Source organism: Globicephala melas, chromosome 15 (assembly GCF_963455315.2).
Source record: "Globicephala melas chromosome 15, mGloMel1.2, whole genome shotgun sequence".
NCBI lineage: Eukaryota > Metazoa > Chordata > Mammalia > Artiodactyla > Delphinidae > Globicephala > Globicephala melas.
Window position 1 is genome coordinate 40635204 of NC_083328.1, and position 19763 is coordinate 40654966.

Below are 19763 nucleotides of genomic sequence, written 5' to 3' on the forward strand. Positions count from 1 at the left end.
ATTTTCTTCAGCTTTGGATCCCGCCCCATTTTCACTAGCACGTTTTTCAGAGTTTAGTGGACATTTAAGGGCCTGGATGATCAAACCCGTTTCTACGGGATGGACCTTTTGTTTCCTCCAAACAAGTTCAAATAAAATAGTCTATAATCAATTCCATTAACACGCACGTGGTCGCCTTCTCCAAGCACGTGCTGGCTGGAAGCTCCAAAGGAAGGCTGATCCTTATTCAGCGGTGTCAGCCTCATTGTACTTTGTGTTGGTCAACCCTGACCTTCACAATCATCACCACCTAAACTCTGGGGGTCACAGAAGTGCTGGGCACGTGGCCCTGCTGTGCCCAGCGGCTCCACAGGAAGCTGTGGCTCTCCTATCCGAGCGGCAGGCAGTGCTCAAATTTAAACATTTTACTGAATGAATTGTTTTCAGTAGCCAGGGTGTCTGTTTCCATGGGGCTGGACTTTGTCATATGCCATTTGAGACTCTGCGAGGCTGATGTCATACTTCATCATTAGCACCGGGGCTGATGCAAGATCATAAATCATCGATTACCCCAAGGAATGCGTTTCTGAGAACAAGTTCCTCTTTATCCATTTTGGGGAAGGGCTGAAGGGAGAGACTCTTCAGAGCTCCACGATGTGGATGTTTTCTTCTTATTCCCAGAAGAGTAAGTGTTGAGGTGTGATTATGGATCACTTTGTCCACGGGCTGCCGAGGGCTCATGACTAGGCTTACGGCCCTGGGTCTCTCTGAACCTTTATTCCTGATTTTTATACCACAAAGTAGTATTTTTGTGTCCATCATATAGATAAAAGCCCATGGTACACAGTGATAGCTGTCTTGATCCACTTAAGAAGATTAGGATATTGAATTACTTTCACATAATTTAAAATAATTATCTCTGTTAATAAATACTGATGTGGACTTTGTGTTTTGGCAGGATATTTGAAAGTAGATTTGTTGGCTGTTCTCTCCTAGAATCTTCTTGTTTTGTTTTTTCTTAACCAATATCGTCCAGGACTCTTTTTACAGAGAAAAGCCATCTCCATTAGCAGCACCTTTTTGAGGGTGGTTTTGCGGGGAAATGAGGGGTTTCTGGAATGCACTGGGGCCTTCTCGGCCCTTCCAGCTGAGGTCCGGGGCTCTCAGGTGGAGGCTGCTGATGGGGGTTTCGGAGCATATCAGATGGTGGGGGGACTGTGAAGTTTCCCACAGCAGATGCTGCCAGGGGCTGACTGCCTGCCTGAGAGTGACCTTGAGGGCGTCCCCACACTGTACCCTCCCGCTCTCCTCATACCTGCCCTTGTGCAGGTGAGACACCAAGGCTCAGCAGCGAGGGGACTGGACCAATTTCTCAACCAGGAGAGGCAGAGGCTGATTAGAGGGCTGGGAGTTGCCAGCGTGGAGCAGGGGTCACTCCCCAGAGGCGCCCCCTTGGGCCACACGTCCGTACCTGCAAACAGGCCGAGCGACGGCACCCCAGCGCTGTCAGTGCGTGAGGTAGGGCCCCATCCATGTTGGCTGTCACTGTTGCCCCTGGGCTGTGGGCTCCAGGGTGTGCAGATGTCAAAGGTTGACAAAGCTGGATGCTGGTAAGGACAGATTTTAATCCGTAATAACCGTTGCGATAGGGGGAAACATCCAGGGTGGACTGAACTCTGATTTGTACAGAGGTGACTGGGCCTTTTTTTCTTTTTAATTTTAATTTATGTATTTTTGGCTGCATTGGGTCTTCATTGCTGCACACCAGCTTTCTCTAGTTGCGTCGAGTGGGGGCTACTCTTTGTTGCAGCGTGCGGGCTTCAGTAGTTGTGGTGCGCGGTCTTCAGTAGTTGTGGCATGCGGGCTCAGTAGTTGTGGCTCACGGGCTTAGTTGCGCCACGGTGACTGGGCCTTTTGAAGAGAAAAGGAGGGAAAATAAAACAAATAAAACATAAATAAATAAATAAAATTAAATAAAATAAAGAGAAAATGAGGGAGCTGGGTGGGCAGTGAGCAGGGTCTCAGTAGAGTCAGGGAAGTGACAAATTACAAAAAATGGGAAGGCAGGGTTGGTCCCTGTGAGACCCATCTGAGTCACTCACTAGCCCTGATGGAAATTAGGCTCCTGCCCTCCCAAAGAGGCTGGGAGATGGGGCCTTATCCTCAGGTGTCGCTGGAACAAACAGGAACTTCTTCTGGCAGCCCTGAGCTTTCTCAAGCAGGCACTTTAAGGGGGTCTCAGGTCCTTCTAGGGATGTGGCCTTGAGCTGTTAGGAACTGTTAGTGTTTGTTCATGTCTTTTCAGGCCTAGTGGAAAAGAGGCTCAGGGTGTACTAGGCTAGGGTCTGGTCACGGAGTCTTTGTCACTCATTAGATGGAGCTGCTATTAACATCAAAGAGAACATATTGGAAGATAAAGTGGGATGATGAAGATGTCAGAGTAATGAAATAAGGGGGAGGGAGGATAAAGGTAGTAGCTAAATCAGTTACACTAGAAAAATATAATATGAACATGGAACATTTTAAAAGAAAAGGACCAGGAAAATGTATAAGAACATCCCAGACAGGTAAAATAGAGTAGACTTAATCACGAATCTGCTAAAAAGAAGAAAGGAATGTGGAATATGGCAGCAAAATGGAGACCAAGGACCAGCATCCTCATGCTGCTGTAAACCTGGTTCTTGGGTCTTCCTCTCCCCACGCACACTGGTGGTCGAGGTCACGGTAGAGGTCCTGAGAAGGAGGCTTGAGGTAGACGTGCCCAAGATGGTGAGCAGAGCTTCGTTACCTTCAAGCCAGCATCTCCCCCTCCATGGAAGTAGAGAGACATTTTAGGAGTAAAGGGTACCATGGGCCTGTTGGGAGGAATGCATAAAGAAGCTTAAATATTCTTTACCTTAGTAATTCCCAGAGTCTTTATAACTGTGACGATCCATGAGGGACACTATAGCAGAAAAGTGTTTTTAGACAGTGGATTTCTTCTAAGGGGAGGAAGGGCTGCTGGGAGCAATATCATAGAAGCAGTGCTCCTTGGAGCACTTTTGGGAGGTGCTGTGCCCACCTTGCTGTCCTCTGGCTCGTGAGCGATGCTGCCCTGCAGTCCACGCCCAGCAGGGCCGAGCGTGTCCCCTCTGCCTGGGACATCCCACCTCCAATTCTCGACACAGCTTCCTTCCCGTCTCCACTCAGGTCTCACTCAAGTGTCACTCCCTGACCCCATCACTCTCCATCCCAAAGCAACTTACCACTCTTTGAAATGTTCCAGGTGGTTTGTGTGTTACATTTTTGTTGTCTGTTCCCCCCGTTAGAATGTAAGTTCATTTCGTGGGTGTGTTGCTCTATCCCTGGCATTTAGAACAGGGTGGCAGGAGCAAGCAGAGGAACCAGCACTGAATTTAAGCCTTTCCGGTAAACAGGGTGGAAGATCACGATGACCTCGTGCCAATATTCCTGCACCATGACACCATCCTGAAGGAGACTTATGGCGAATACTTCCTGGCTGAACTCATAGAGGCCCAAGATGAAGAGAATCATGCCATCGTGTGTGAGGTGCGTGATAAACCACCTGGGAGCCCGCTGAGGGAGAGGGATGACAGAAGTGAGCAGCCCTGGTCCCGGTTTGCTGAGCATCCCGGGAGCTGCCTCCCTTCCTCCTTCTAGGTGGTGTGCCCGGCCCTCCTCCCAGCTGTGCCATCACCCACCTCCCCAGGGTTCCCACTTTAGGTTTTCAGGTCTTACGAGGTCCTTCCAGATGCCCAGTCTTAACAGGCTCCAGCTCGAACTAGATGCAGCTGACTCCAAGTTCCTGAAAAACAACTTGGGCAAACATCTTATCGTTTGGGCTATGTGCCCCTTGGAGGATATGCCAGTCTTTGGTAGCAACAGTTAAAGCGAGCTTGAGCATGACGGTGGGCTTCAGGTGTGATGGATTTAACTGATGATTACCCTTGGTTTCAGTAGGTGAATTCTATCTCAGAAAAAATTTCTGATGCCAGGATGCACTGAGACCAATGAAAGAATCTTTTGGGGTAGAGTACATCAGTATATTTAAAAAGCTCCCCACATAATTCCAATGTGCAGCCCAGGTGGTAAAACATTTATCTACATGATGGAAAACACATCAGGTGAAGAACAGGATTAATTTAAATATACATGGGCGTTAGTTTCTTAAGGTGAGAACTGGCCCTGAAAATTAGATTCTGACATACTAGTCCATGATAGCTGTTTCTTCTACATTTCAGCTACATTTTTATTCTTTCATATTTAGGTTTCTGCATTGTCTTTTAAGGACTTGCTTTCAAATATTGTCATTTGACCTTTAGCTCCACGCTGGTGACAGAAGGAAGGGTCAGGAAATACTTGAGCCCAGCAGCACCATTTTGAAAAACCATGTCTTACTCGATGAAACAAAAACTGCTGATAATTAAAATGATTCATACAGACCCAAATAAGGGCTTTTAATGACGCAACTGTACCTATTCAGTTTTGTCAGGTCTTTGTTTTTTGGAGAAGGCCTTTATTTATTTATTTTTCCAGCTTTATTGAGATATAATTGACATATAACATTGTATAAGATTAAGGTGGACAATGCATTAGTTTGACACACTTATATATTGCAAAATGATCACCACCATAGCATTAGCTAACATCTCCATCATGGCACATAATTACCACTTTCTTTTGTGGTGAAAACATTTAAAGTCTACTATCTTAACAACTTCCAGGTATATCAGAGAGTACTATTAGCTATAATCAACACACTGTACATTAGATCCCCAGAACATATTCATCTTATAACTGGAAATTTGTATCCTTTGATCAACACCTCCCCTTTGCCCTGCACCTAACCCCTCATAGCCGCCATTCAACTCTCTGTTTCTTTGAGTTCAACCCTTTTAGATTCTACATAAAAGCAGTATCATACAGTATTTGTTTTTCTCTGTCTGACCTATTTCACTTATATAATATCCTCAGGGTCCATCCTTGTTGTCACAAATGGCAGGATTTCCTTCTTTCTCATGGCTGAATAATATCTATTACATATATGTGCACATATATATGTATACATACATATGTACATACGTACCACATCTTCTTTATCCGTTCATCTGTTGATGGCCACTTAGGTTGTTTCCATATCTTGCCTATTGTGTATAATACTGCAGTAAACATGGGAGTGCAGAGATCTTTTCAATACCCTGTTTTCATTTCCTTTGGATATATACCCAGAAGTGGAATTGCTGAATCATATGGTAGTTCTATTTTCAATTTTTTGAGGAACCTCCATGTTGTTTTCCATAGTGTCTGCACTAATTTACATCCCCACCAACAGTGCACAAGAGTTCCCTGCATCCTTGCTAACATTTGTTATCTCTTGTCTTTAGTAGGTTTTTTTTTTTTTTTGGCCACACTGTGCACCACATGGGATCTTAGTTCCCCAACCAGGGTTAGAACCTGCACCCCCTGCATTGGGAGCTCAGAGTCTTAACCACTGAACCACCAGGGAGGTCCCATTTCTTGTCTTTTGATGGTGGCCATTCTGACAGGTGTGAGGTGATAATCTTATTGTGATTTTGATTTGCATGTCCCTGATGATTAGTGATATTGAGCATCTTTTCATGTACCTGTTGGCCATTTGGATGTCTTCTTAGAAAAATGTCTATTTAGTTCCTCTGCCCATTTTAAAATTGGGTTGTGTGGTTTTTTGCTATTGAGTTGTATGGGTTCTTTGCCTTTGCCTTTTCATTTTGTTGTGTCTCTTGCTGTGTAGAAGTTTTTTTTGTTTGATATAGTCTCACTAATTTTTGCTTTTGTTGCTTGTGCTTTCGGTGTTATATCAAAAAAATTGTTGCCAAGACTAATGTCAAGAAGCTTTCCCCTATGTTTTCTTGTAGGACTTTTATAGTTTCAGGTCTTATGTTTAAGTATTTAATCCATTTCCAGTTCATTTTTGTCAGTGGCATAAGATAAGGGTACAATTTCATTCTTCACCGTACGATTATCTCGTTTTCCCAGCACCATTTATTGAAGAGACTACCCTTTCTCCATTGAGTCTTCTTGGCTCCCTTGTCAAATTTTAGTTGACTGTAAATGTGGGAGTTTATTTCTGGACTCTCTATTCTGTTACACTGGTCTATGTGTCTGTTATTCCAGTAGTGTACTTTTTTTAAAATTTATTTTAAATTTATTTATTTTTGGCTGCGTTGGGTCTTCATTGCTGCGTGCGGGCTTTCTCTAGTTGCGGTGAGCAGGGGCTACTCTTCATTGCGGTGTGCAGGCTTCTCATTGTGGTGGCTTCTCTTGTTGCGGAGCATGGGTTCTAGGCACATGGGCTTCAGTAATTGTGGCACGTGGGCTCAGAAGTTGTGGCTCATGGGCTCTAGAGCGCAGGCTCAGTAGTTGTGGCTCACGGGCTTAGTTGCTCCACGGCATGTCGGATCTTCCCAGACCAGGGATCGAACCCGTGTCCCCTGCATTGGCAGGTGGATTCTCAACCACTGAGTCACCAGGGAAGCCCCCATGTAGTGTTTTGATTACCATAGCTTTATAATATTGCTTGAAATCAGAAGTGTGATGCCTCTGGCTTTGTTTTTCTTTCTCACTGTTGCTTTGGCTTTTGGGGGCCTTTTGTTGTTCCATACAAATTTTATGATTTTTTTTTTTCTGTTTCCATGAAAATGCCTTTGGAATTTTGATAGGGATTAATTGAATCTATGGATGGCTTTGAGCAGTATGGACATTTTGACAGCATATAATTCTTCTGGTCCATGAACACAGGGTCACAGGTATTTTTCTATTTCTGTCTTCTTCATTTTCTTTCATCAGAGTCTTGTAGTTTTCAGTGTACAGATCTTTCACCTCCTTAGTTAAATTTATTCCTAGGTATTTTATTGTTTTTGATGCTATTGTGAATGGGACTGTTTTCGGTATTTCTTTTTCAGAGATTGTATTTCTAGTGTATAGAAGTGCAACTGATTTCTGTGTGTTGATTTTGCGTCCTACAACCTTACTGAATTTGTTGATTAGTTTTAACAGTGTTTAGGTAGAGTCTCTAGGATTTTCTGTATGTAAGATCATATCATCTACAAACAAAGACAATTTTGCATGTTCCTTTCCGATTTGGATGCAGTTTATTTCTTTTCCTTGCCTGATTTCTCTGGCTAGGATTCTAGTACTTTGGTGAAGAGGAATGGCGAGAGTGAGCACCCTCATCTTGTTCCTGATTGGAGGAAAAGCTTTCAATCTTGAACCATTGAGTATGATGATAACTGTGGGCTTGTTATTATTGGCCTTTGTTATGTTGAAGTATGTTTCTTCTATACCCAATTTGTTGAGCATTTTAGTCATGAAAGGGTGTTATATTTTGTCAAATGCTTTTTCTACATCTATTGAGATGATCATATGATTCTAATCTTTCACTCTATTAATGTGGTGTATCACATTTATTGATTTGCATGTATCGAACCTCCTTGCATCCCAGGGATAAGTACTGCTTGATCATGGTGAATGATCCTTTTAATGTGCTGTTGAATTCAGTTTGCTACTATCAATATTTTGTTGAGAATTTTTGCATCTGTATTTATCAGGAATAGTTATCTGTAGTTTTCTTTTCTTGTAATGTTCTTATTTGGCTTTGATATCAGGGTAATGCTTGCCTTATAAAATGAGATAGGAATGATCCCTCCTCCTTAATTTTCTGGAGGAGTTCAAGAAGGATTGGCATTAATTCTTCCTTAAATGTTCGCTAGAATTCACCAGTGAAACCCTCTGATCCTGGGCTTTTCTTTATTGGGAAGTTTTTGATTACTGATTCAATCTCTTTACTTGTTATTTGTCTGTCAATATTTTCTATTTCTTCATAATTCGGTCTAGGTAGCTTGTCTATTTCTAGGAATTTATCTGTTTCTTCTAGGTTATCCAATTTTTGGGTATATAATTTTTCTTAGTAATCTTTTACCCTTTGTATTTATGGCATCAGTTGTAATGTCTACTCTTTCCTTTCTGATTTTATTTCAGTCTTCTCTCTTTTTCTTAGTCTAGCTAACAGGTTATCAATTTTGTTTACCTTTTAAAAAAACAGCTCTTAGTTTTTCTATTATTTTTCTGGTCTCTATTTCATTTATTTCTGCTCTGATCTTTGTTATTTTCTTCCTTCTGCTAACTTTGGGCTTAATTTGTTCTTCTTTTTCTAGATCTTTGAGGCATACAGTTAGGTTGTTTATTGAGATCTTTCTTTTTTCTCAATGTAGGCATTTACCACTATAAACTTACCTCTTAGAACTGCTTTTGCAGCATCCCCAAATTGGTTTATTGTATTTCCATTTTTGCTTGTTTCAAGATATTTTTTGATTCCCTTTTGTTTCTTTTTTGACCTCTTGGTCTTTCAGGAGTGTATTTTAAAATTTCCACATACTGTGAATTTTCCAGCTTTCCTCCTGTTATTGATTTCTAGTTTAATACCACTGTAGTTGGGAAAAATACTTGGTATGATTTAAATCTTCTTAAATTTGCTAAGACTCATTTTGTGATCTGTCATATGATGTATCATGGAAAATGTTCCATGTGTTCTTGAGAAGCATTTGTACTCTGCTGCTCTTGAATGGGATGTTCTGTACACGTCTGTTAGGTTGATTTTATCTAAAGTATGAACCACGTCTAACATTTTCTTGTTCATTTTCCCTCTGGATGGTCTATCCATTGTTGCAAGTAAGGTGTTGAAGTCCCCTGCTATTATTGTACTGTTGTCTATTTCTCCCTTTATACCTGTTAGTATTTGCTTAATATATTTAGGCGCTCCAATGTTGACTGTATATATATTTATGATTGTTATATCTTCTTGATGAGTTGACTCCTTTATCATTATATAATAACCTTCTTTGTCTCTTGTTAGTGTTTTTGGCTTAGTCGGTTTTGTCTGGTATAAGCATAGCTACCCCTGTTCTCTTTCTGTTTCCACTTGCGTGGAATATTTTTTCCATCTCTTCACTTCGAACCTATATGTGTCCTTAAAGCTGAAGTGAGTCTCTTGTAGGCAGTGTATTGTTGGGTCTTGCTTTTTATCCATCTAGCCACTCTGTATATTTTGATTGGAGAATAAAATTCATTTACATTTAGAGTAATTATAGGTAAGGAAGGACTTACTAATGCCACCTTATTGTGTTCTGGCTGTTGTGTAGTACCCTTGTTCCTTTATTCCTTTCTTGCTGCCTTCCTTTATGAATTGATGATTTTCTGTAACGAGATGCTTTGATTCCTTTTTCTTTATCTTTTGTGAATCTACTGTAGATGTTTGCTGTGTGGTTACCATTGAGGCTTACATAAAACATCTTACGGATATAACAGTCTGTTTTACACTAAAGACTTAATTTCAATTGCACACAAAAATTTTACCCTTTTACTTCCCCTGTTATGTTTTTAATGTCACAATTTATCTCTTTTTATATTACATATTCATTACTAAATTATTGTAGCTATAGTTATTAAAATATTAAAATTCTTGTCCTTTAATACCTACATTAGAGTTACATGGTTAATGCTTCAGCATATTAAAGTTTTAGGATATCCTGAACTTGACTGTATACTTACCTTTACTATTGTGTTGTATATTTTTCTATATTTTCATGTTATTAATTAGCATCCTTTCATTTCATCTTGAAGAACTCCTTTAAGCATTTCTTGGGGGGCAGGTCTAGTCGTGATGAATTTCCTCAGCTTTTGTCTGTCTCGGAAAGTCTTTCTCCTTAATTTCTGAGGGACAGCTTTGCTGAGTAAAGTATTCTTGGTTAGCAGTTTTTTTCTCTCAGCGCTTTGAATATGTCATCCTGCTAACTCCTGGCCTGTAAGGTTTCTGCTGAGAAATCTGCTGACGGTGTTATGGGGGGTTACCTTGTAAGTCCCAAGATGTTTTTCTCCCACTGCTTTTAAGATTCTCCTCTTGTCTTTGATTTTTGAGTTTTATTATAATGTGTCTTTGAGAGGATCTCTTTTTTTAACATCTTTATTGGAGTATAATTGCTTTACAACGGTGTGTTAGTTTCTGCTTTATAACAAAGTGAATCAGTTATACATATACATATGTCCCCATATCTCTTCCCTCTTGCGTCTCCCTCCCTCCCACCCTCCCTATCCCACCCCTCTATGTGGTCACAAAGCACTGAGCTGAGAGAGGATCTCATTAAGTTGATTTTATGTGGTGACCAATGAGCTTCATGAACTTGGATATCTATATCTCTCCCCAGATTTGGGATGTTCTTGGCCATTATCTCTTTAAATAAACTCTCTGCCCCCTTCTCCCTCTCTTCTCAGTTTGGAACTCTGGTGATTCACAAATTGGTCCTTTGGATGGTATCCTATAAATCATAGGATACCATCCTATGACCCTTTTCATTCTTTTTACTATGTTCTCCTCTGACTTGATACGTTTAAAGTTCCCATATTCAGTCTCATTGATTCTTTCTTCTGATTGATCAAGTCTGCTGTTGATGCTCTCTGTTGCATTTTCATGTCATTTGTTGATTCTTCAGCTCCAGAATTTCTGGTTGGTTCTTTTTATGGTTTCGCTCTCTTTGTTCAACTTCTCATTTTGTTTGTGTGTTGTTTTCCTGATTTTGTTGAATTGTCTTTGTTTTCTTGTAGCTCACTGAGTCTCCTTAACACAGCTATTTTGAATTCTTTATCTGGTAAATTGGAGATTTACCATTTACTCTTGTCTTTGGGTTCAGTTACCAGAAGATTATTGTGACCCTTTGGTGGTGTCATACTTCCTTGATTTTTCATGGTCATTGAGTTTTGCATTGCTGTCTTCACATTTGAATCGCAGTCACCTCCTCTGGTCTTTGGAGGAGAAATAACTTCTCTCAGCTCTGCTGGCGACTCTGAGGCTTCCTCAGACCGTCTATGGGTATGCCTGCTCCATGCTTCTTGCTCTCTCTTGTGGCAGAATTCTTAAGCTTCTATGTCTTCTCTGGACCCTGCAAAGCACCAGGTCGAGTGCTTCTGTATTCCCAAAGGTGGCACTGCAGCTCAAATTTGTGGTCTCTTCCTGGCCCACAGATTGGGCTGACTTTCTCCATATGCTCCTTAGCCATCTGCCAAAGTCTGCTCATGGCACCATTAGGAGTACACACAGGGAGCTGCCACAAGGTGGGCTGGTGTGTGCGTAAGGCATGTGGAGCACTGGGGGTGCTCGTGGGCAGGCTGGCAGGATCCATGGGTGAAATATTCCCAGTAGCTTGTGGGTGGGCTTCTTGATAGAATCCATGAGGCCTGGTAATGTCCTCTGGGGGTCCTACCTGCTGCTGTCCCAGACCCCTTCCACCCCCCAGTCGTGAGCTCCCAATTTAGTACTCTGGATCTGGCAAGAGAGAAATGAGCCCCTCTGGCAGCATTCTGCATCGCTAGGGAAGCCAGGTGCTCACTTACACAGTCTCCCTCTTACCTGCCACGGGATAAATTAGGGGGATAATTCTTGGCCCTAAGCTGTGCTGCCTTGGAGGATGGGTGTTGTGGGGAAAGGCAGACTGTTTGTCTTACCCACTCCAGGGCATCCAAACTGGTATTTTTTTGCTCCAATGGAGCTGAAACTTCTCCTCGGGAAATCTGAACTTCATCAAAGGCTCTCTCATCCATGAGTGATCGTCTAAGTCACTGTTCTCAGGGGCTCCTGGACTGAGGCTGAGAGAGGCTAGAGCTAGTTCAGCGGCCTCTGCAGGGTCCACAGCTGTGACCGAGGTCTGTCTGCCTATTTCCTGATGCAAAGGTGGGCAAGACTCCTCCCAGGCCCCTTGGTGGATGGTGCTGGATCCCACGGCTCCTTCAAAGGCACTTTTGTTCATGGATGGATGCCGAATATTTGCTGTTGAGCAGGGGACAAAAACAAGGGATGTCTTTTACCACCATGATGCCGACCTCACTCTGGAGAAGGCTTTTAATTCTTTGGTTTCAAGGTGCGAGTTTGAACCCAAATCTCTTGAGTTAGTTCTTGTGAAGAGCAGCTGCAGTGACCTCTTCCCTCAGTTCCTTCCCTCTCTTGTCATGTGTTACAAACTTTCAGCGTGTGTAAATATCAGAGGAAAGTTGTAGGCTGAAAATTGCAGTCCCAACCCCGCAGGGATCCTTTGGTGTCTCCAAAGACACAAACGGAGTCCAGCCTGATCTCTGAGAGGCATGCCCCATGGAGATGTGACCACGGGCCTCAACCTTAAATGGAAGGGCAGGAACAGGACCTGTCAACAGTGAGTAAACCAGCCTAGGATCTGGGAGTGAAACTCTGGTCTTCACCAAGCCCTTAAGACACCCGCAGGTGTCTTAAGCCTTTTTGGGTTCAAGATCAGTGCAGTCACCACCCTACCACCTACCTGCCAGGACCCTCCTCCCAACGACCTGGGCTTCCTCAGACCTGCCTTTTGGCAGCAGTGTGCTGGAGCTCGCTCACCTTGGCTCACGAGAGCCAGTTGCTAAATCTTTAGGAACTGGCAAGCTGCTTGTTAAACACGGCCATTGTCAAAAATTAAGTTATATCAACTAACAGTGTAGTAAATTATACTAAAAACAAAATTAATAAATCCTCAAAATTCATTACTTTTTAATTGTTTTATTTGTCCTCTTGGGGTCATTTATATCTGTGGTCTCTGCAGAGTGGAAATACTGTAACTACAGCTACTGTGCATCTTCTCCCAATTCTCTACTCAGTGACATCACACCAAGAGCTTACAATGGGCTGCAACGGGAATATTTACACCACAGAAATTGGCAAGTGTTACAATTAAGCTTTCCCCTACAATGCTGATTAGGCATTAACCAGCACACTATACTTTTAGGTGACCAGAGATAACGGGACATAGTACACCAAGCCTGTCCCTTCCCAAACCCGTCCATGGCAGTCACAGGCCATGGATGTGAATGCCCTGAGAGCCATGTCTGCACCGTTGGGGGGCCCTCAACTAAAGGTTTTTAACTGCGAACACTTTCTTTGTCTTAATCGCAACTTTGGAGGAGTTCTGAGTCATCACTTTGCTGCAAGTTGCTTTTCATAACTTTATCCTGGCTGACCTTGACATCTGGTGTTTACTCCAAACTGCGATTTCAGGGCAGGGCGGTTGGAGGCCAAGGGCAGCTCCTAGAGACAGATGGGCAGAGCGTCTGCCTTGGCAGCATCTGTGGCGTGGGCAGTAGTGGTCCGAGGAGGCACTGGGGCAGAGCCTGCCAGCGCAGCCATGCCTTTGACATCAGGCAGGAAGTATCAGAGCTGGAAGTGGTCACGATGAGGGCACCCAGAAGGGGCAGGTGACGTAGGGCTTTTTAGATGGAAGCATGAACGATGCAGTGCATACGGGCCTATGAATGGTCCTGCTTGTGAAGGTGTGGCCACTGCACACGTGGTTTATAGCGACCTGAGCCTTATGCCTCATCATATGGATCCTAAGGGAAAACCAAGGACGACAACAAACTCCCAGTTTGCTCTCCAATGTGAGATAATTAAAGGCACCTTTGTGGTGGAAAGTATTGGTTACCTGGAAGACAGACAGCAGCCAGCAATCAGTGCCTTTTCACTGTACAAGAAAAAAAAGTCCATCAAATCAATTTATTTTTCCAGAAAACACACACACACACACACACACACACACAAAGATGCATTTGAATACTCCTACAAATTCATATTTAAGAACAGTGTTTCTCAAATCGGAACAGTCATCCCAAAGAAACCCAAAGGAAAAAGCAGACACTTCCACAATACGTCCTCGCTCTGTTGAGTCGATCATTCTTAACTTTTGTGAATTGTCACAGTCCCGAGATGAAAGATGGGAATATAACAGGTTGCAGAATTGGAGAACGTGAAATCTTTGTTCCTAATAGTGAAACGTGTTTTTCTCATTTTCATCAGAATGTGTGATCCATGCCATTTGAATCAAATTCCAAACATGACGAGCCATTAGTATAATAGCTCATTACTAACAGCGGTCTTATAAATAATGCATTCTTATCATGCACATGCAGCTCGCCATGAAGCCAGCAAAAGGTATTTCAGGCCATGGAAGTTGCATCGCGCCAGCGTGGCTCTAGATGAGAAGGACATCTCCATGTGAACCAAAGATGGATGCCAATTTTCCCTGCCGAGAGGGAGGCTGGCCGGCTCTCTCTGCACATATGGTAGAGGGATTGGTTAATCAGCGTCTGCTGAGTCTTGGGCCTAAAATTACAGAGAAGCCAGACAACTGTGGCTACACAGCCTTTGTTCAAACGCGCAAACAAGACAAACGATCACTTGTTATTTGGGAAAAAAATTAAAACGTGTATTTTGGACTTTTATTAAAGTGTTGATGGCTTTATAAAACAGCTGTGTAAATCCAGCCTTTTACAGCTAGTATTTTGGGGAGCGTGTAAAGAAAAGAATATGCATGGAAAAAATCAATTTTTTAAAAAGTCTTTTTGTATTCCAGTATTTGGGAGAAAGTACAGGGAGTCTTTACTTTTCAAACACATCTTTGAGAACAAGTGGTTTTAAACCAGAAGAGAACATTTGAGAACAAACAGTTAAATACCTCATTTTTTTCTCTGTTGTTTAAAGGAGTGTTGTAGCTTCTTTCTCTACTTTAGGAAGTTCAAGTATTAACCATTTTCTCTGACTGGGCATTTATGGAATGATGCTGCCTTCTTAGGAACAGGGAATGCTGGTGATTGTTGAGGGTTTTTTAAAATTTATTATTTATTTTTGGCTGTGTTGGGTCTTCGTTGCTGCACGTGGGCTTTCTCTAGTTGCGATGAGCGGGGGCTACTCTTTGTTGTGGTGCACGGGCTTCTCATTGCGGTGGCTTCTCTTGTTGCAGAGCACAGGCTCTAGGTGCGCAGGCTTCAGTAGTTGTGGAGCACAGGCTCAGTAGTTGTTGCTCGTGGGCTCTAGAGCGCAGGCTCAGTAGTTGTGGCACATGGGCTTAGTTGCTTTGTGGCATGTGGGATCTTCCCAGACCAGGGATTGAACCCATATCCCCTGCATTGGCAGGCGAATTTTTAACCACTGCACCACTAGGGAAGTCCTGTTGCGTTCTCCTTCTTGGATGGAATGGCTGTCTCGAGAAATAAAGTGTGAATTCTGGTGGGATCGCACCTGCCCAGTAAATGCTGGTTTCTTATAAGAGCTGTCAGAGTCAAATCAGTCACCAGAATTTGCTTAAAACCCACATAATGATCAAATGAATTATTTATGTGAAATTTATTTATTTTCCTTTTTTTCCAGTTTTATTAAGATATAATTGACACATAACATTGTATAAGTTTAAGGTGTCCAACCTAACATTTTGATTTATGTACATATCGCAAAATAATTACCACCAAATAAGATTAGTTAACGTAAGAACTCTGCATTCTCTCTCGCCTCTTTTAAAATTCTAAATGCTTTCCTTGCAGAGAAGAATGAAATACAGAATTACCGATGGAACATAATAGAGAATTTCAATCACAGTCATCTCTCAATGTGGTATTAAAATTTGATAGAATTAAAATTCGTTGTTAATTTATAATATTTCAGTACCAGTAATAGGCTCAGCTCAGCTAGTTACTCACAGAAAGATAAGTTGTTTCCTCTACTCGCAATACTTATGACCCCAAATGTGTTGCATTTCCCCATACCAGCCAACTCTCCAGCTTCCTAGACACCAGCTGGGTGTCCTGCAGTTTGATTCACTTCTGACACTGCCCAGACTTAGCACAGGCCCTACAGTTTAAGGACTCAGGCCCACAAGACTGTCCCCTGCCCCTGTCAGATGCCAGTTACAAGACCCAGGTTGTCACCTGTACTTTGAACTGACCGACTATAAATCAGGGTTTCCCATGACCCCCTCCTCGGGTGTGACAATCTGCTGGAAAGGGCTCCCAGAACTTAGGAGAACACTTTACTTGCCATCATCGATTCGTTGTAAAGGATACAATTCAGGAACAGCCCAAATGGAAGAAGTGCGTGGGGGGAGGTGGGGAGGAGGGGGCGGGGAGCTTCCATGCCCTCTCTGGGCTCACCGCTGCCCAGCACCTCAGTGTGTTCACCAGCCCGGAAGATCCTGAACCCCATCGTTTAGGGGTTTCTCTGGTGGTTCCATTAACAACTGATTAAATCATTGGCCACTGGTGGTTGAACTCAATCTCCAGCCCCCTTCCCCTTCCCAGAGGTCGAGGGGACGGGGCTGAAAGTTCCAACCTTCTAATCACAAGGTTGATTCCTCTGGTAACTAGCTCCCATGCTCCGAAAGTCACCTCTTTAGTGTAAACTCAGGTGTGATTGAAAGGGACTTAATTATGAAAAACAAAAGATGCTCCTCTCAGGAAATTACAGGTGTTTTAGGAGCTTTGTGACAGGAGTGAGGGATGAAGACTGAATATTATGTCACACTGTCACCCTCATCTTCCCACTTATGTATTCCTCATCAAAGGCCTAAAATGATGAGGGCCATTGCAAGAGGTTCAGAATCAGGTAGGGTGCTGGGAGGTGATGCAGTTGTAGGTCAGACACATCTGGTGAACAGGTGCAATGAGTTTATTTCACTCAAAGCTTCCCACCAAACCTCCTTCCTCACGTCTCCTCCCCGTGAGACCATCCAATCAAAAAAATAAATGAGTTTAAGAAGATCGAAGCATTCCTACCTGATGAGGAGTGAAAGACCATGAACTTTCTCTGAACCGAGGATCAACCAGATGGCCACTGGAACAATGGCCAGTCTTCCTGAGAACCGCATTGTGGAGGGGAGGAGAGTGGATGGGAGGGCTGGGCTTGCAGTGGGGCAATAAAGGGATATGGGGGCAGGCAGGGGCGTTGTCTGGGCAAAGTTCCAAAGAGTTTTCCCTAAAGAACATCCTGGTGGCCTCCCTAAGTTATATACCCACCTCTGGGAGTGCCCACAGTGGTCGTCCACGGCATCGTTTTTCGAGCCTGTCCTGTATGCCGTGCATTGCTTTGGACACTAGGGCTGCTCCCTCCCTCAGACATCTCCAGGTGCCCATGGGCTGGGGCTCCTGGGAGTTTCGTGATGAGCATTCACCTGAGGTCAGACGGTCATGAGATGTTTTGGACGTTTCAGGTGGAAGGTGTAGCCGTCGGGTTCATGAGCGTGTGCTCGAGAGTGAACATGCAGCTCCTGCATGAGTGCTTTGACTTGGGGCCCTTCCACGGACTCTGTACCCCGCATCCCGATGACGTCCTGGAGCCACCCCAAGAGCTAAGCGTTCAAGGAAGTTCAGGTACAGTCGCCGTCAAAGGAGCGTGTCAGGAATTCAAGCTTTACATGCTGTGCTGTGCTCCTGGCTAAGTGCCGGAACTAGGTGGCACCTACTATAGCTCTGTCTCCAGTCCCTCTGAGGAGTAGTTCCTGGTCCATCTCATCCTTGTGCATGTATCTGTGAGCACAGGGAGTCAAGGGTGCACTGCGGCCTTGCCACTGAAGGTTTCCTGAATTCAGAACATCTACCTTCAGGATGTTCATTGTTAGAGGTAAGCTGTGGGGAAATAACTGATAGCATTTCAGGAGTTTACTCAGACACACACGCGCAACACAAACCCTGAATATGATGAGGGAATTTTTCAAGTCAAGAACTCGAGAAATTATATTAAGTTTTTTCTTTTCTAAATTTAAAAAAAATTGAAATATATAGCTGATTTACAATGTTGTGTTAGTTTCAGTTGTACAGCAAAGTGATTCAGTTATACATATACATATATATTCAGTTATACATATATGTGTATATATATACATATATTTTCTTTTTCATATACGCCTTTAAGTTTTAATCCCAGCAGTTAGAGCTTCTGTGTTTATGTCTTCAACAAATTATTATGTAATACAGGTCTATTGCAAGTAGTCAATACTTGCACTGATTCTAAAATAATGTCTGTATTAGGGTTTTCACCAAGTGAAACTAGGTCATCTCAAATTTTGGTATTTTAATGAGGTCTTCCTGCATCCATGAGTATCTTTGAGGTTAAGTGTTTTGGTCCTTAAATCAGGCAGATGCAAGGAGAGCATGTAAATTCAGTTCTCCAAATGTGGGTTTCCTCATTTGTAAAATAGGAATAGTAGTAATACCTCCCACATGGGGTCTCGCCGAGATCACTCACGTCCAGGGCTTTATTCAGTGTCTCGGGCAAAGTTAGCACTCAGTCAGCATGGACCATCATCTTGAGCAGTCATTATTATCACTTTGTGATTGGCCTTTCACCTAGTTGAGTCTTCCCAGGTTAAAATCGGGGCATTTTGAATTGCTCTGCTTTCTTGTGTCTGAGAGATTCTACCAAGACTGTTCAAAAAACAGGAAGAGGAGCGTGTTGGGGACATGATTGACAAGCAGGAGACTTGTTGATCTAAACAACGGCAGGTGTGGGTTTGGCAGATCTTATCCTCTGGATGGGAAACCAAGTGCAGGGAGCTCGTCTGAATGTTCACAGTCGTTACAAAGAGCTTGCAGAGCTGAAGCTGGAGAGGTGATTCCCTTTTGTACTGATGACGGTGCTCTTCCCGAAAGAGAGCTTTTGAGGTCTTTATTGTCTAATGGTGAAGGCTGGCTAGCCCTTGCTTCTCAGCAGAGACACAGGAGAGTTCTGAAGGACTTTTCAGCATGAGACAGTCCTGAACAAAAAGTTATCACTGTCACTTTCGAATGTATCAACACAATATAAATTCTTCTTGAAGGCACCATTAAATAAGTTTTATGGCTCAGTTTTCTCATGTCTAAGATGGAGATAAAAATAGTATCGAACCCAAAGAGTTGTTGGGAAGATTAAACGTTAGAATCTACATGATGTCCTTAGGTCTGTGTGCCAAACACAGAGTAAGTTTTGAAAAAATTGAAGTCGTTTTTCCTCCCCCCGTGACTGTTGTCATTATTAAAAATAAATTGAAAAGATATAGTCCTTTCCAGTATGTTTCTGAGTGGCTCTGAGGTTACATAGAATGACTGGGAAGTTCCCATCTTAGGAACTTTATGGGCAGGAACAAAATTCAAAATTTCGGCTGAACCCTGGACTTCAAAACACACATAATCTATCTAGTACCTCTGTCTAGCAAAAAGCCCCAGAGATATGGAAGCTGAAAGAAGTCTTACTTCTCTCTACCACCTTTAATATTTTTACTTAAAATTAGTTGATCTAGAACAGGATGGTAAGTAAAGGAGATAGGAAAACTTCTCTTGTTATTTTGTGTGCCTTGTTTATTTCTGAAAATCCAGCTTTATTTTCACTGATGCAAAGGTGATTACGAAGTTGTCACTAGGGAGCACTATTGTAGACTTCCGAATAACTCAGGAATGGATTCACAAATCGTCAGCAGCTCATTATATCTAAGAAAAGAGTCATCAGCACATTTTGCTGCGATCTTCCCATCAACAGCAGCAAAGAATGAGACTCCAGAGAAAATCTGAAATGTCCTATGATCTGTCCATTTTCTTTTTCTGATGAAAGTCTCAAGTTAAAGGAAATATAATTTCTCTAAAATATGAACTAAAATGCTTGTTTCATTGGGCACACACCATTATGCCCTATGCCTTCAATTTTGTTTATGCTTTTTACTTTTCAAAGGATTTCTGTATATATCATCTCATTTTATCCTCATAACTTGATGTAGGAGAGCTAGGAAAGGTGACACCTGCCCACATTCCCAAAAGGTGTTACAGCTCAACAGGGGCTGACCCAGAACCCAACTGAGGCTTCAGCTTGGCAAGGTGACTTCTTATCTAGGGTGGCTGTGATTGAAAACTCCAATGGTGGGCCTACTACACAAATACATGATCAATTTTTTCACTTCAATGAG

At 42.7% G+C, this 19763-nt stretch overlaps 1 protein-coding gene across 1 annotated transcript in view; it reads left to right on the forward strand.

Annotated features, from left to right (window-relative positions):
* The window catches only part of CFAP61 (cilia and flagella associated protein 61), a 256224-nt gene that overhangs the window by 25223 nt on the left and 211238 nt on the right, over positions 1-19763 (forward strand). The window contains exons 7-8 of the mRNA XM_060285108.1: positions 3396-3528; positions 17043-17202. Coding sequence (XP_060141091.1) covers positions 3396-3528; positions 17043-17202 — 293 coding nt within the window. The remainder of the gene's footprint in view (positions 1-3395; positions 3529-17042; positions 17203-19763) is intronic.